This window comes from Mytilus edulis, chromosome 9 (assembly GCF_963676685.1).
Source record: "Mytilus edulis chromosome 9, xbMytEdul2.2, whole genome shotgun sequence".
Classification (NCBI taxonomy): domain Eukaryota; kingdom Metazoa; phylum Mollusca; class Bivalvia; order Mytilida; family Mytilidae; genus Mytilus; species Mytilus edulis.
Genome location: NC_092352.1, coordinates 35,696,553 through 35,712,371, shown reverse-complemented (window position 1 = coordinate 35,712,371; position 15,819 = coordinate 35,696,553). Strand labels below are relative to the sequence as shown.

The 15,819-nt window shown below is 33.6% G+C and overlaps 1 protein-coding gene across 1 annotated transcript; it reads left to right on the top strand.

The window, feature by feature from the left end:
• The first annotated feature begins 1,310 nt into the window (after window positions 1-1,310).
• Window positions 1,311-12,240, top strand: LOC139488239 (uncharacterized). Its single transcript, XM_071273721.1, has 3 exons — window positions 1,311-1,502; window positions 9,481-9,757; window positions 10,075-12,240. Exons 2-3 carry the CDS (start codon window positions 9,481-9,483, stop codon window positions 12,150-12,152), a joined length of 2,355 nt encoding a protein of 784 aa, XP_071129822.1. The 5' UTR covers window positions 1,311-1,502; the 3' UTR covers window positions 12,153-12,240.
• Window positions 12,241-15,819: the final 3,579 nt, after the last annotated feature.

Sequence of the window (15,819 nt, the reverse complement as noted above, 5' to 3'; positions counted from 1 at the left end):
TCAATTACAGGATGGTGCAAGTCATGTGGTAACAGACGTTGTCTGACTTGTCAACAAATACTAAATACTCACACATTTACTTGCCACTCTGGGTCTGTGTACACTATATTTTGCAATGTAACTTGCAAAACCCAGAATGCTGTATACCTCCTTCAGTGTCGATGTGGCATGCAGTATGTTGGCGAGACAGAGCAGCCATTCAACAAACGCATGAATGGTCATCGAAGTGACTACACTTGCAACCCCGACCTACCCGTAAGTCGTCATTTGAAATCACCTGGGCACACACAAGCTGATCTAAAAAACCTTACCATCACAATCATAGACCACAGCGAGGGTTGGTCGAAGGTCGACCGAGTCGCTCGGTAAAGATTTTGGATAAGAATGTTACGGACAGTTTCCCCAGAGGGCATAAATGAAAAAAACATAGAATGAGTTCCTCATTTTCCTATCATCACTTGTTTCCAGTAACTCCGGCTTTAGTACTGGCTTTACAGTTCGAATTTAAAAAAAAAAAAAAAAAAAACCGTTTAAATTACAGGGCTCCATTCATTCGGGATGGATGTATAAGTACGTAGCCACGTTCAATTATTTTACCTCATTAGATAAAACTTATTTTTCTAATCATTAGTAGACTGCTATTCGTTTGGGAGGCTTAAATATGCAGTTTCTGTTGCAATTGCCCTACCGTTGTCAAATTTGAAATATTATACCAACTTGGATCGGTTAGGACATTTTTGATTTTTTTGTTTGAGGACTGCCCTCAATGCAGTTATAACATCTAAACTGTCACAACCTTTGGAAATTTAGAGTTATGCCAGTTCACATCGAAAATAACTTTTTTCATTTGGCATATCTTTGTAATCTTTGCGCCGTGTTTGGAAATTTTAAAATTGTATCAGCGTCTGTGGTGTTCGCTTAAATTGTATAAATTTCAAGATTTAGAAAAAGTTTCTCAGTTTGAATATATTTACATGATTCATTTGACATCGTGCTATTATTGAAGAAGGATATCTGTTATCCGAAATATCTAATATTTGTTCATTTTATAGTTATCTAATAGTGATTTTGTACCCTTTTTGACTTGTTATATATTATATTTTGTAGTGTACACTAACAGAATCATATTACATATTGCCCTGTAAGATTAATCGTTGAATATTTATTATATATTTATAGCTTGAAAGAGACACTTAGCTTGCTTAGTGGATAAAATGAATCAATGTTCCGGAAGGAAATCGTAAAGATATTAATACTCCAAGTGAAGTATATCGATGACATAATATACACGGTCTGATCCATCCCAAAATACTTTTAAAATGATAATATACCGATTGAAATAATGGACGGCTAGTGTAATGTATAATATAATGAAATTGTTTGAAGCTCAAAAAGTGTAAACGAAAGGCAAGTAACACATAGAGGAGCAAACTAGAAGAAAGTGTCAATCTTAGACTTTCTTAGCCTCGTGGTGCAGTGAAATTAATCGATTCAATATCAAGGTAGTACAATTTATAATCTAAATATATTTCCATCATTTTTCAGGAGTAGAAAGCATTAACGTTCAAACTTTTATCGAATATTATAGGACATCGCTCGACGCTGGACAAAACATATCATTCTAATTTTTTCTTCTTCTTGTTACCTTACTATTTAATCGAAATTGTCTCGTCTACGACTAAGGTCTTAACATTTGAGACAAATGACAGCTAGTACGGTAACGATGTCACACGCAAAAGGAGCGAATTATAAAAAAAGTGTCAATGTTAGTCATGCTAAGCATAGTGGTGCAGTAAACTTTTTTGATTCAATATCAAGGTAGTAAACTTTATAATCTAAATATATTTCCCTCATTTTTTGAGGAGTTTGAACATACACATTCAAAGTTGTAAATCTCTTTTTAGCTTTTCTCATCACTTTCGTCTGGCGTCCGTCGTCGTCGTCGTCGTCCGTCGTTGTTAACTTTTACAAAAATCTTCTCCTCTGAAACTACTTGGCCAAATTGAACCAAACTTTGTCACAATCATCATTGGAATATCTAGTTTAAAAATGTGTCCGGTGACCCGGCCAACCAATCAAGATTGCCGCCATGGCTAAAAATAGAATATAGGTGTAAAATATAGAGTTTTGCTTATATCTCTGAAACCAAAGCGTTTAGAGCAGAATCTGACCATGATCAAAATAGTCAATTGAGTCTTTAAGGAGTTATTGCCCTTTAAAGTCAATTTTTAACAATTTTCGTAAATGTTTGTAATCTTTTACAAAAATCTTTTCCTCTGAAACTACTTATGCAAATTTAACCATATTTGTCCACAATCATCATTAAGGTAAATAGTATAAAATATGTGTCTATGACTCGGCCAGCCAACCAATATGACCGCCATAGCTAAAAATAGAATATAGGGGTAAAATATAGATTTGGCTTATAACTCTGGAACCAAAGCATTTAGAGCAAATCTGACATGACTTAAAATTGTTTATCAAGTAAAGATCTATCTGCCCTGCAATTTTCAGATGAATCGGACAACCCTTTGTTGGGTTGCTACCCCTTAACTGGTAATTTTAAGGAAATTTTGGCGTTTTGGGTTATTATATTGAATACTATTATAGACAGAGAGAAACTGTAAACAGCAATATTGTTAAGCAAAGTAAGATCTACAAACAAGTCAGCATGACAATAATGGTCAGTTGATCCAATAAGGAGTTATTGCCCTTTATAGTAATTCTTTACCAGTTTTTCGTAAAGTTTTGTAATCTTCTACAAAAATCTTCTCCTCTCAAACTAATTGGCCAAATTTGATCAAACTAAGCCACAATCATTATTAGGGCATTTTGTTTAACGCATGTGTGCGCTGACCAAGCCAACCAACCAAGATGGCCGCCATGGCTAAAAAAAGAACATAGCGATAAAATGAAGATTTTGGCTTATAACTCTAAAACCAAAGCATTTAGGGCAAATGTGGCAAGATTTAATTGTTGATCAAGTCAAGATCTATCTTCCTTAAAATTTTCAGATGAATTGGACAACTGAATGTTGGGTTGCTGCCCCCCAAATTAGGTAATTTTTAAAGAAATTTTGCCATTTTTGGTTATTATCTTGAATACTATTATAGAAAGAGAGAAACTGTAAACAGCAATACTGTTTAGCAAAGAAAGATCTACAAATAAGTCAGCCATGCCCATGATGGTCAGTTGAACCTATAAGGAGTTATTGCCCTTTATAGTATTTTTTTACCAATTTTTCGTAAAATTTTGTAATTTTCTACAAAAATCTTCTCCTCTGAAACTAATTGGCCAAATTAAATCAAGCTAACCACAATCATTATAAGGGTAAATAGTTTAGGGATAAAATGGAGATTTTGGCTTATAACTCTGAAACCAAAGCATTAAGGGCAAATGTGACAAGATTTAATTGTTGATCAAGTCAAGATCTATCTTCCCTGAAATTTTCAGATGAATTGGAAAACTGGATGTTGGGTTGTTGACCCCCCAATTGGTAATTTTTAAAGAAATTTTGTCATTTTGGGTTATTATCTTGAATACTATATCCTAATCTTTCAACGACTCTCCGTAGACAAAAAGAGGACTACTGGATTAGACAATTGGGAATGGCGACACCTTATGGTTGGAATGACAAAATTGATTGTATAGGTATTCTATCTAGTCATTTGTGTAATTCGGTGAATGTGATGAATATTTTCTACTCGACTCCTCGACGTAGACGCAGTCATGGTCATAGTCATTATACATCACCTTCCCTGCATGATGTATCTATTAATGACTTGCTGCCATTTATACAAAAGCCGTTAGGTATTCATCACATTCGCACGAAACTTTATTCATTACCCCTTTCAAAACTTCATTCTCTGTCCAATTTATGTTTGGAATCCACTGTTACAAACCATCGTTCAAACCAATACAAACTTGAAGCTATAATTTCGGATATTGCAAGTCACAGACTTTTCAAGCCAGTCCGCATTGGAAAAGATGAAAAAGAGAAGAGATCTTTCCTTAATCTTTCCTTTGCCAACAAAGGTCTCGATGGCGTCAACTTAGGAAATAGCCTTCATCATAAATTAGTTCAATCGAAAATACCTCCTTATTTCAAAGACCAGTCTGTACCAATCATTTCTTATACCTATACCAAACCTATTGCTAAAAACTAAAACTAAAAGCTTAAATTTTCAATTACAAACATGTTTTGCAGGATCTCGATATTGACGACTTCAAGTCTAAACCTCCTGATTGCACTTGTGCTAGTGTCCAATTCACATTTAATCCTGCTGGCCATGTTATTACCGGTGACCTCAACATTGTTAATAACACTTCTCTATGAAATGTGTTATCGAAAAGTTCGAAATATCGTGAGCCTTAATCCATCAATTGGAAATACAACTTTAAAATTTTGATGGATTCAGTCGAGGATTAAGCCAGGCAATGGGCTAAGCGCGAGAAGGAAGACGTAGACACTCTTTCCGAATGGATGAAGGCAGTGAGGTCGATGATACAAATCAGAATTAAGAAACTGAATGGGTCTATCAATGCCCATGCTGCGTCAATCTTTAAAGACCCAAATGTTGCAAAACACCTATCCTACCTCCATGACAAATATGTTGTTGTCCCCGCAGATAAAGCCCCAAAGAACATCGTTTTTGTATGTAAAACTCATTCCATGAACTGCTTGATAAACGAATTAGGTATTGACAATTCCTTGGAAACTCAACATATACCCTTACGACACTTATCAAAGAGGAAATCCTGGATAATCATAGGTCTGTCCTATGTTCCTTTGGAATTTCAACCAAAGATGAAGAACTAGATCTTCCATCACTGTATTGGATACCTAAACTACATAAGTGTCCTTACAAACAACAGTATATTGCTGGGTATTCCAAGTGCTCCACGAAACCTCTTTCTAAATTATTAACATCTATTTTATCAGCAATCAAAGACGGGCTTCAAAGTTATTGTGAAACTGCCTATTCTAGAGGTGGCGTGAATGAGATATGGATACTTAAAAATTCCAAAGATCTTTTAGAGTACATACAATCTAACTCTCTTTCATCTTGTAACAGTATTAAAACATTTGACTTTTTATTCTTTACACAAGCATTCCACATTCTAAACTAAAAGACAAATTGAAAGAGTTGGTATTGCTTTGCTTCATAAAAAGAATGGCCAACGTAGATACAAGTATCTTGTCTTAGGGAGGGACAAATCCTACTTTGTAAAGAATCACTCTGATTCAAACAAAAAATTCTCTGAAACTGATATTATCAAGATGCTTGATTTCTTGATTGACAACATATTTGTTACGTTCGGAGGACGTGTTTTTCAGCAGACTGTCGGCATTCCAATGGGAACAAACTGTGCCCCTCTACTTGCCGACTTGTTTCTTTATTATTATGAGGCTGACTTCATGCAGGAACTTCTTAGGAAGAAAGATAAGAAGTTAGCAATATCCTTTAACTCTACTTTCCGCTATATACATGATGTTCTTTCACTAAATTATTCAAAATTTGGTGACTATGTGGAACGCATCTATCCCATCAAGCTAGAGATAAAGGATACCACAGATACAGTTAAGTCGGCCTCATATCTTGACTTACATTTAGAAATTGACAATGAGGGTCGGCTGAAAACAAAACTTTACAACACAAGAGATGATTTCAGCTTTCCAATTGTGAACTTTCCATTTCTAAGTAGCAACATTCCATCAGCACCTGCATACGGGATATATATCTCCCAATTGATAGGATATTCCCGTGCATGCATTTCCTATCATAATTTTCTTGATAGAGGGTTGCTGCTCACAAGAAAGCTATTAAACCAAGAGTTCCAAATGGTGAAGTTGAAGTCATCCCTTCGTAAATTTTACGGACGCCATCACGAGTTGGTTGACCGTTATGGAATAACCGTTTTTACAAATGATATCGGATATGTTCCTTACGTCGTAACTACAATCCCCTTTCATGAATGTGACCTACCGAATTAGACTATTTACCGGATTTGTAATCACATAAGCAACACGACGGGTGCCACATGTGGAGCAGGATCTGCTTACCCTTCCGGAGCACCTGAGATCACCCCTAGTTTTTTGGTGGGGTTCGTGTTGTTTATTCTTTAGCTTTCTATGTTGTGTCATGTGAACTATTGTTTGTATGTTTGTCTTTTTCATTTTTAGCCATGGCGTTGTCAGTTTGTTTTAGATTTATGAGTTTGACTGTCCCTGTGGTATCTTTCGTCCCTCTTTTATAGATAGAGAAAACTGTAAACAGCAATAATGTTTAGCAAAGTAAGATTTATAAATAAGTCAACATGACCGAAATGGTCAGTTGACCCCTTAAGGAGTTATTGCCCTTTATATTCAATTTTTAAAATTTTTCATTACTTTGGTAATATTTTACAAAATATTTTCCTCAGTAACGAAAGGCTCAAGTAAATTATAAATAGAGAATATTGTAAGTAGCAAGAATGTTCAGTAAGAACTAAACACACATCACAATCACTAATACACAATTATGTCATGAATTCATCTGTGTAATTTGTTGAATATGCAAATAGACCAAGGTGAGCGACACAGGCTCATAAGAGCCTCTAGTTTTATTTTCTTTTCAAATGTAAAAATAAAGAAAACTAATCATCTAGATCATTTATAAGATTTTAGTTTAAAGCAACTATATATGTACAATTTATTTGTTTACAGTTTGATTAAGAAGAAATACCGACATAGCTACAATTAGTTATCAAAGTTCTCGTTATACTTTAAACAAAATAATAGCTTTTTCAAAATAGCTAATTCATGTATGCTTAAAAATGGTATTGATGGAAGGAAACTGCGAGTAAACATTTAGTTGTTGCACACGTGTAATCAGAAGTTATGACACCTATTAACTCGAGACCGAATGATAAACTATCTTTGAAGGTGACAATTGGACAATAAACAAGTCACCTGATGAAAACAATTACATATAAAAAAAATGCTACAAATGTATTTGAATTGTAGAATTATTTTTATGAAAGCAAAATTTTATTTTTTTTTCGTATAAGAATTATGAAGAATTCGTCACTTCGTTATCGCATGTCATCACCGGAAATCTGACTTTCATTCATCGAAACTCATTTCTTATTACAATTTAAAGGTTAACCGCAGTTTATTTAAGATTTTATCAAAGATTGAATGGGTAAAAACCGGTCTGAAGTTTTATTAACAAAATGTATATTAAGTATATATAGTGCATTGACTTATATGACAAAACGACACAATACACAATACAATTAAGTATGTCTGATTTATAAACACTCTAGTCATATTTACATGTGACAGAAGACGAACCGTATCCATGTAGTGAAACCTACATGGGGATCTTTAAATGTTTAAAATGGGACAACAGATTTGATATTTCGTGGGACACTCAAATTCCACGAAAACCACCAAAACTGGTACAATGTACCCAATGAATAACTTTCTTTCACAGTATTCTTTTGGCGTGGCTCGTAATTGTACATCCCATCATTGCGTTATTGTTCCTGTATTTGTTTTGTATCCTTGCATTTTATTTTCGCTGATGTGGTTTGTCTAAAGAGTGCATTTATGCCAATTTGATTTTCTTTGTTGACATAATTGTTTGTTTTTATAGTATTTAAGATTCTAAAACTATTAGATAAAGGCAACATTAGTTTACCGCTGTTCGAAATTCATAAATCGTTTGAGAAAATGTATGTAAAATGTGTGTAGGAAATCACCGTTTTTTCAAGAGCCGTTATATTATAGTTTTCGATTAATCTCAATTTTATTTCCTTTTTTCTGTATACTATGAACAGACATATACTAAAATCTCTATATAATATATAACCGCCGTTGATAGTAAATAATAAATACACATTTTGTATAGTAATTGTATGTTCAGAGAATACAGAAAAAAGGAAACAAAATTGAGATTAATCGAAAACTATAATATAACGGCTCTTGAAAAAAGGGTGATTTCCTACACACATTTTACATACATTTTCTCAAACGAAAATAATTGTCCTACCCAAAAGTACCTTGGAAAATTGTGAACTATTTTGAAAGCTTTAACTTTGAACAGTCGATTTTGCAATTTGATGTTTCCATTTTGAAGTTCGGTATTTTGTTTTCAAACCGAAAGAATGGAAAACAACTTCAATATTCCTGACTGGGTATTTGATTTAAAAGATATGATCATCGGTAAACCACAGTAACCTCAATCTACCTCATTATTGTGCATCGATTCTATTTTACATGATGATGACTTGAGATTGAAATTGTGAAAGATAAATGTCAAATTTGATAATTGTACCTGCATTACCACTTTCTCTGGAACATCTATTGATCCTGGATTTTTTGTATGCTGTGCTTTCTTTTTTTTTGCTGATATTCTGTCTGTCAGCTGATAAATTAAGTGAGTAATACAAACTAAGGTGTAATGGGCATTTGGTTAAATTGTCTATTCTTTTTTATCCCCTTTAAAAGTTTGGTCGATACAGTTGCTGCTGGGCTGTTGGTCCCTGGGATTATCATCTGCCTTTCTCAACACTGACACGAACTATTTTAGAAATAATTAGAAATTAAAGTTGCAATGGACTCAGACAATTGTACCTTGGATAAAATTCATTTTAATATACACAAACGCATAATGAGATGACTTTTGAGGTCAGTTTGTCGATGTGTTTTTGAAAAAAAGTAGCCTTTCTGGTAGCAATAAGTTAGTGTACTGTGTAGCGAGTAGTTACGATTGTTAAATAATAACAAACCTATGTTGTGTGTCTGTCTGTCTTTCTATTTGATAACTGTGTTGATTTTTTTTAAATTTTGAAGTAAATGTTGGTCTACGAACTGCACATAGTGTAAACATGTATTAGCGTAAAATCAAATATATTGTGTTATACAATGTAGCCAAGATAATAATGATATAATGATATAACATCTCCCGCCAGAAATGATTTTTGATGCATAGGGTGTGCATTTGCTTTATATATTTAGAATTGCTGAAATGAAATGCTTTCTAACTGGTAAAAACCTTTGTGATTAATGATTAAAGACTAATCCTGAAGTATTCCAATTGCACATGTGTGAATTATATTGAAGTTAATGGGGTACAAGTGGGAAAATCATTATTTATTCAATTATGACAATTATGTAATAATCATATCATTATGAAACTATTTCCATTTGAAAGATTAATCTTTTTTCCTTCTTTTGGTACCTTATTTATGAAATTTAAAGATGGATGAAAGATATGGGCGAAAACATCTTTGTATTGTGGTACCTTAAACCATAATAGATACGCATCAAACATTAACAGAGCAAACCAAGCCATCAGGTCACTGAAAGCTTTTTCACTTATATTTTGGCTTAGAGTATGTGAGCTTGGTTATTACAGGATAGTAGTATTAAGTTTTATCAAGTATGCAGGATTTTGAAGTCTATGTAATATGTACAAACATGATATATTTCAGATGTCATTTGAAGAATTCATCAAGGGAGCAAGTGATGTTTGTTATCGACCTTTCACCTGGTCTTCCAAAATGTTTTATTCTAATGCAGAGGATGTGGTAGATCAAGACGGGTTTACCGAAAAAGAATATTCTAGAATGCTGACTTATTTAGGGGAAGTAAAGATCGAAGAATCCCAATCAAATTCTACTCCTTATTTTGAAGTATTTCTGAATAACCTGCCGAAACAATATCAAGATATTTGTCACAATTTGATAAAGGTTCGACTTGGCATCCAAGGTACAAATATCAAATCAGTAAAACTTATTGAACAAATTATTTGTTCTGATAAAGTTTTAATTAAAATGATTTAATAGTATATTTAGACCAAATTCTACTATATAACATTACTATTAATGTTCTAGATTTCAGAATAGTTTGATTTAAAAAATAATTTTCTATGACTTGTTACTTGCAAATTTATATTTTCATAATTTTAGAATCACAAAGTATTGCTATTACTCAATTCTAGTGCAATTCAATGGACATTTATCAAACTATTTACACGAAAAATGCATTTTTATGATATTTTATACATAGTTTTTTTTATGTTTTAGAGTCACAGACTATTGACCTTACACGATTTTATGGCCATTCATTGGACATCTATCGATTCCTTCTCACGGAATTGACATCGGAGAATCGTGTAAAAGCTATTAGAACCGTTTATAAAGTCTTAGATGATGCTACTAAAATATCGCCTGTGTATACGAATATTAGCAGTGGTAGTAAAGGTGAGGGTTTAAATGTTCCTGGGGGGGGGGGGGGGGATTATGACTTAATGACAATTCTGGAGCAAATACAAATAAACCATGATTTTTCTGTTATTGCGGAAGACCGACCCATCCTAATATTTGATAATCGTTATTCATATCCCGGTTTCACACATCTAAAAATTGGGCAAAACCGATTTTTGAAGGAACTATTTACTGCTTGGGGAGAAAATACGTTTTATGGACCTCTTATTTCAAACAATAGATTTAAGAATTATTTTCTGTCGCGATATCGTGAACCTGACTGTATGATTCATGGTCCATGTATTTCCGACATAAGTAATGCGGTTGACCATCTATTTTGCTTCCGGGCTATGTTATGGCCAGATGTTGCGGACTCGTGGTTGATAAGAAATAGATCATCATTGTGGCCACCAACTGATGTTATATTGAATTCTGTCAGTCATGGAATCTTGCTAGTACCGATTGGCAGCAAATTCGGTTCCAGTGAAGACTGTTCATTTGAATGGCGAATATCATTCTCATTACAAGAAAGAGATCTGATTCATTCATTTAACTGCACACAGGTGTTGTGCTACACATCGTTTAAGTACTTGAAATACGATCTTTTGAAAGAATCAGGCTTATGCTCTTACTTTATCAAGACGGCTATATTTTGGTTATGTGAAGAGTTAGATAACAATATGTGGATACCAGAACATTTTGTACAGTGCATGCATGAAATACAGCGTCGTCTTATTTATTGGTTTAGGTACGGATATTGTCCTCATTACTTTATAACAGCAAACAACCTATTCGAGGGACTACTTCCTGAAGAAAGAAAAGACATAGAAGTTGAATTGATTAATCTATTTCCATTGCTAGTTCAATATGCTTTCTCTAAAAAATTTAATTTACACTTCACAGCTTATAAAGATTTTAAAGAACTTAACACTCCGTTTCTTGAGAATAGTAAATCTATTTTCATATTACTTAAAGTAATCCGAGCGAGTTTGTCTATGTGCACTTTGGATCAGAGTATAAGTATAGTGCACAAAACTTTATTCAGACTTTTAAATAATAAACTTTCTTATTATACTAAAGGGTTGTATATAATATTGTTTTGCTATGCAAATCAAGTTTTCCAACAAAATCAACATATGGCATTTCATAAAGAAAACAAAAGAGTTTACTCGAGTTATAGGCAGTGTATGTCTCATTTTCTTATTGGAACTAAAGTCGACGCCATCACCGGTTGGTTATTACTCGCTTCATATTTTTATAAAATTGGAAAGCCTTTATACACCCTGAAGATTACAGAGATAATTCTTGCGAAAACGAGAGAAGATAAAATGTTAATTGCTGATGGTTATTACGAAGACGTTATGGTGCAATATTTAGAAGAAGTAGCTGCCACCAAATGGAACCATAACATGTCATTCCTGAACTGCAGGAAAAGTTATTGTGTCGATATGCTTTATAATATACCATGGTCTATTCTAAAGCTTGAAGAATTATCGCCCGATTTAAATGTTAAAGTTAGCACTATTCCGCCAGTTATATATGCACATGTTCTACGTTTTGTGTGTTATAATGCTAATGGCAACATCTCTTTAAGGGACAGAGAAATAGGCGATATGATTAAAACCTGCCGCAATAATTGTTTTCTTGGAGATTGGAAGGGGAGGGCTACTGCATATGCAATACTAGCCAAGATTTATAAAACAATGGGCGACGATAAATCTGCAAAATATTGGAAATCGCATTCGTTCAGATACTTGAATCATCACCCTACATATAATGTCCGGCAGATTCCGTTGATGAAGCACATCAATCAAATTTGGAAGCTTAAGGTCAAGGGAAACTTTGTACCTTTTGAAATGGATTTTACAAAAATTATAACCTATTTTTTTTTGCATTAAAAAGGTATTTATTTAATGGCGTACAATATGTAAAGAATTAGATAGAGATATTACGCAAATCTTGTGTATATAAAAAGTTCAAAATTTATGTCCTTCATACTTTCATTGATAATCAATATACCATATTTAAAAATAATATGCGTCTCAGGTAAAACATCTGTAGAATATAAAGCAGATATAAAATCTCAATGATTTTTTCGCTACCCCTTTTGTGGAATCTAGACATAAGTTCTGATCATGCATGATATAACTTTATTTTTAAAGCCTCAGTCACACCTTACCGGATAGCACGAACGAACGCCTAACGGATGAAAATAAAAGTTGTCCGTTGACAAAATTGTTATCCGTTGGGAGTCCGTTGATGTACTGACCGAATAAAACGGAGGTGTAACGTATGCATAACGTACACACACCGGATAAGCAACGTACGAGAAACGGACACGTACCGGACAGAACGGATGTCGAACGTACATCCAACGGACGAGTACCGCATAAAACGGACACCTAACGGAAGCGTACCGGATAAAACGGATGAACAAGATATACAGAAAAATCAAAGGCGACAATAATAATACATGTTAATCGTATAAATATTCAAAATGTTTCTGTGTAACTGGTTTTGGTTTGTTCTACAAAATTCCGCCAAAGGGCAGTGTCTGGCCTGAATAAGAACTGTTTGATTGTGAAGACCTGCCTATACTCTAAGATCGATTATGAATAATAAGAATCCATGAACCTTAAGAAATCTGACATACCAATAATTTGCATTTCTGACGCGAAATTTTCAATTGGCATTTATCCGTTTCAGATCCCTTCACCATCCGTTTTATTCGTTATACGTCCGGTAGAAGTTCGTTTCTCATCAGTTTAATCCGTTAAACGTCCGGTAGAAGTCCGTTAGTGAATTTATCTTCCAGACCTACAACGGATGTATAACGGACACGTAACGGATACAAAACGGAAACGAAACGGACGAGTACCGAGTACCGTACAAAACGGACGCCTAACGGACGTTTAACGGACATTTTATCCGTTGGACGTCAGTTCAAAGTTTTGAACATGCTCAAAATTTTCTACCGGACAGAACGGACGTCGACGGATAAAACGTACGCTTAACGGACATGCAATGGAAATGGACGGACGTGTAGCGGATGAGAACGGACGTCTAACGGACATGAACGGATTGAAAAAAAGTTATCCGTTAGTCGTCCGTTCGAACTATCTGGTAAGGTGTGACCGAGGCTTAACTAACAAATTTAATATATAATACGTGATAACTTGAACAAAAGTTTAAAAAAATGGGTCGAATCCAGTCGCCTGTGGATTTTTTTCACGATGAATTAAAACCAGGAAGACGTGAACGGGTTAGTTAGTTATCAAAGGTTTACTGTATCTTAGACGTATCCACATTGCATTTGGACCCTTACTGAAGGGGTGTATTCTTTTGGAGCTGTATGGTCGAAATAAAGGCGTTAAATCCGATGTTTCTTGACTGCAGATTGCACCACGTTCTGAACATTACAAAACAAATCCAACCTATTTATACTCTGGTAGAAAATGTCTAGAAATGACTCGATGTCAAAGGTTAATCTTTGACAAGCAAGCGTGTTTAATATCACGAAACCCTATTGACACTTATAACTTACGGAAACAAAAAAGGGCCAAACATTTGAATATAAAATAGCCATTTTTATCATATTTTTTACTATATGTTTTAGGCATTTTACGCTTTTTTCTTTCATGGGCTTCAAGAGCATAGCAACAGACATAAACATGTACGAATATGAACGAAAGAAAAAAGAGCTAAAAGCAGCCCAAGGATACCAGAGGGTCTTCAACACAGCGAACCCCTAAACAATAATGTGTACTATTTCAGCTGAAATGTCAAATATAGCATTGTGGAAACACAAATTTTGTTAAGGTGTATTTCACCAGGGGTGTCGGGTAAAATTTAGGTGGCTTGAAAAAGGTCGTCAAAAGATAAACAAATAATGAAACTGTTATTCAAACTTTACATTTTCGAAATTTCTAAACTCGTCAGTTTTTTTTATATATATTTCATGTTAATCAATCTTTTCTTTAAAGTTGATGGTCTCAATTTAAGTCAACAAAATCAGTTCTAAATTACAGATACTTTCAAAATTCATGATACTACATGTATTACAGTTTTATTTCTCTGTTTTCCGATGTCACGCAAATCTTACGGATATATATATAATATAAACAACTATAAACAATTAATTTTATTCAGGCAACACACGATGTCATATGCAACATATATATCAGTCATTTGACATTAAATTTTCCTAAATTTAAACTGAGAGATGTATAAAACAAAATGAAATGAAATTTTTAATGCATACTATTTTGTTTAATCATTTTAAGGTTGACACTCTGAATATCCACCAATTTTCATACTTCTTGCAGGAATTACAGGTTGCAGTAAGATAGATAAGGTTGGATCTGGAATCCATTTGCATTTTAGTCCAGGCGCACATCCACAATGCCCGTTCATTTTAGCAATTCTGCTATAAAAACTGTCTTAAATAAACTTTGTCTTTTCAATGGAGGTCCATACACAATATGTTCGTACTAAAAGTAGGTTACAACTTCATATAATAAAATATCAAACGGGGAATGCAATATTTGACATACAGATAACACAAATAATCCAACACTTTTGACTGCATTACATCAAAGTTAATTTTAAACAAACTTCAGGAAGTATTTATTCAATCAAACAAAGGAATGAATCATCCAGTTGTTAAAAAAGAATATTGTTATTGTTCAATGAATTTTCATACAAAAGTTTGTGTTCACTGTTATTACACATGTTAATAAACTACCTCAATGGACATGAGGAATGCTAACTGAATTATTCCTTTACTACGCTATATTTTTCTCTCTCTTATTACCCCAGTTCACTTGCCAATAGTTTAAACATATGTTATTGTTCGTAAAAAGACAAATGGCTTAGACACAAGTTTTTCAACTGAGTAACGTCTTCTCCAATATATACATAAATATACACATGAATGAACATTACTTAAATCTGACTTTAACCAATCACTATTTAGCATGAAGGTATAAAAATAAATTACATATAAATTTTAAGAATCGAATTAATGGATATTTACCGCTTAATATAACCAATTGAATGTGCATATGTTCAGAAGAAATAAATACAAACACACCGAACTCTGTAAAATAAAATATGTAAGTGTACATGACAAGTCATGTGTGTGAATTTGTTGAAATGTAAATTATACAGTCATTGTTTATAGTTACGGATTATTAGTAAAACGCAATAAATCTACACGTAATTGTAAGTATCAATTTTGTTTTTACTTAAGGTTCATGTGGACCCTTTGGCTAAAATGGCCGTATTTTCACCTCAAAATTTACTCTGAGTACAGACAAATCTGTGCATCTGGAATAGTTTTAAGGCATAGCATATGCGTGAAATATTCGTGGATAAAACGGCAAGTAATTCGTACATTGAGAACAACACAAATGATTTTCCCAAACAAGTATACTATTAAACATGTTTTAATTAATTTTATTGACCTTGCTGATATTCGTAAGAAGCATATCAATGTCAATAATATGTATGATTTATTTAACCATGTTCCATTTACAAATATTGTTGCATTTTTAAAAGAAATTG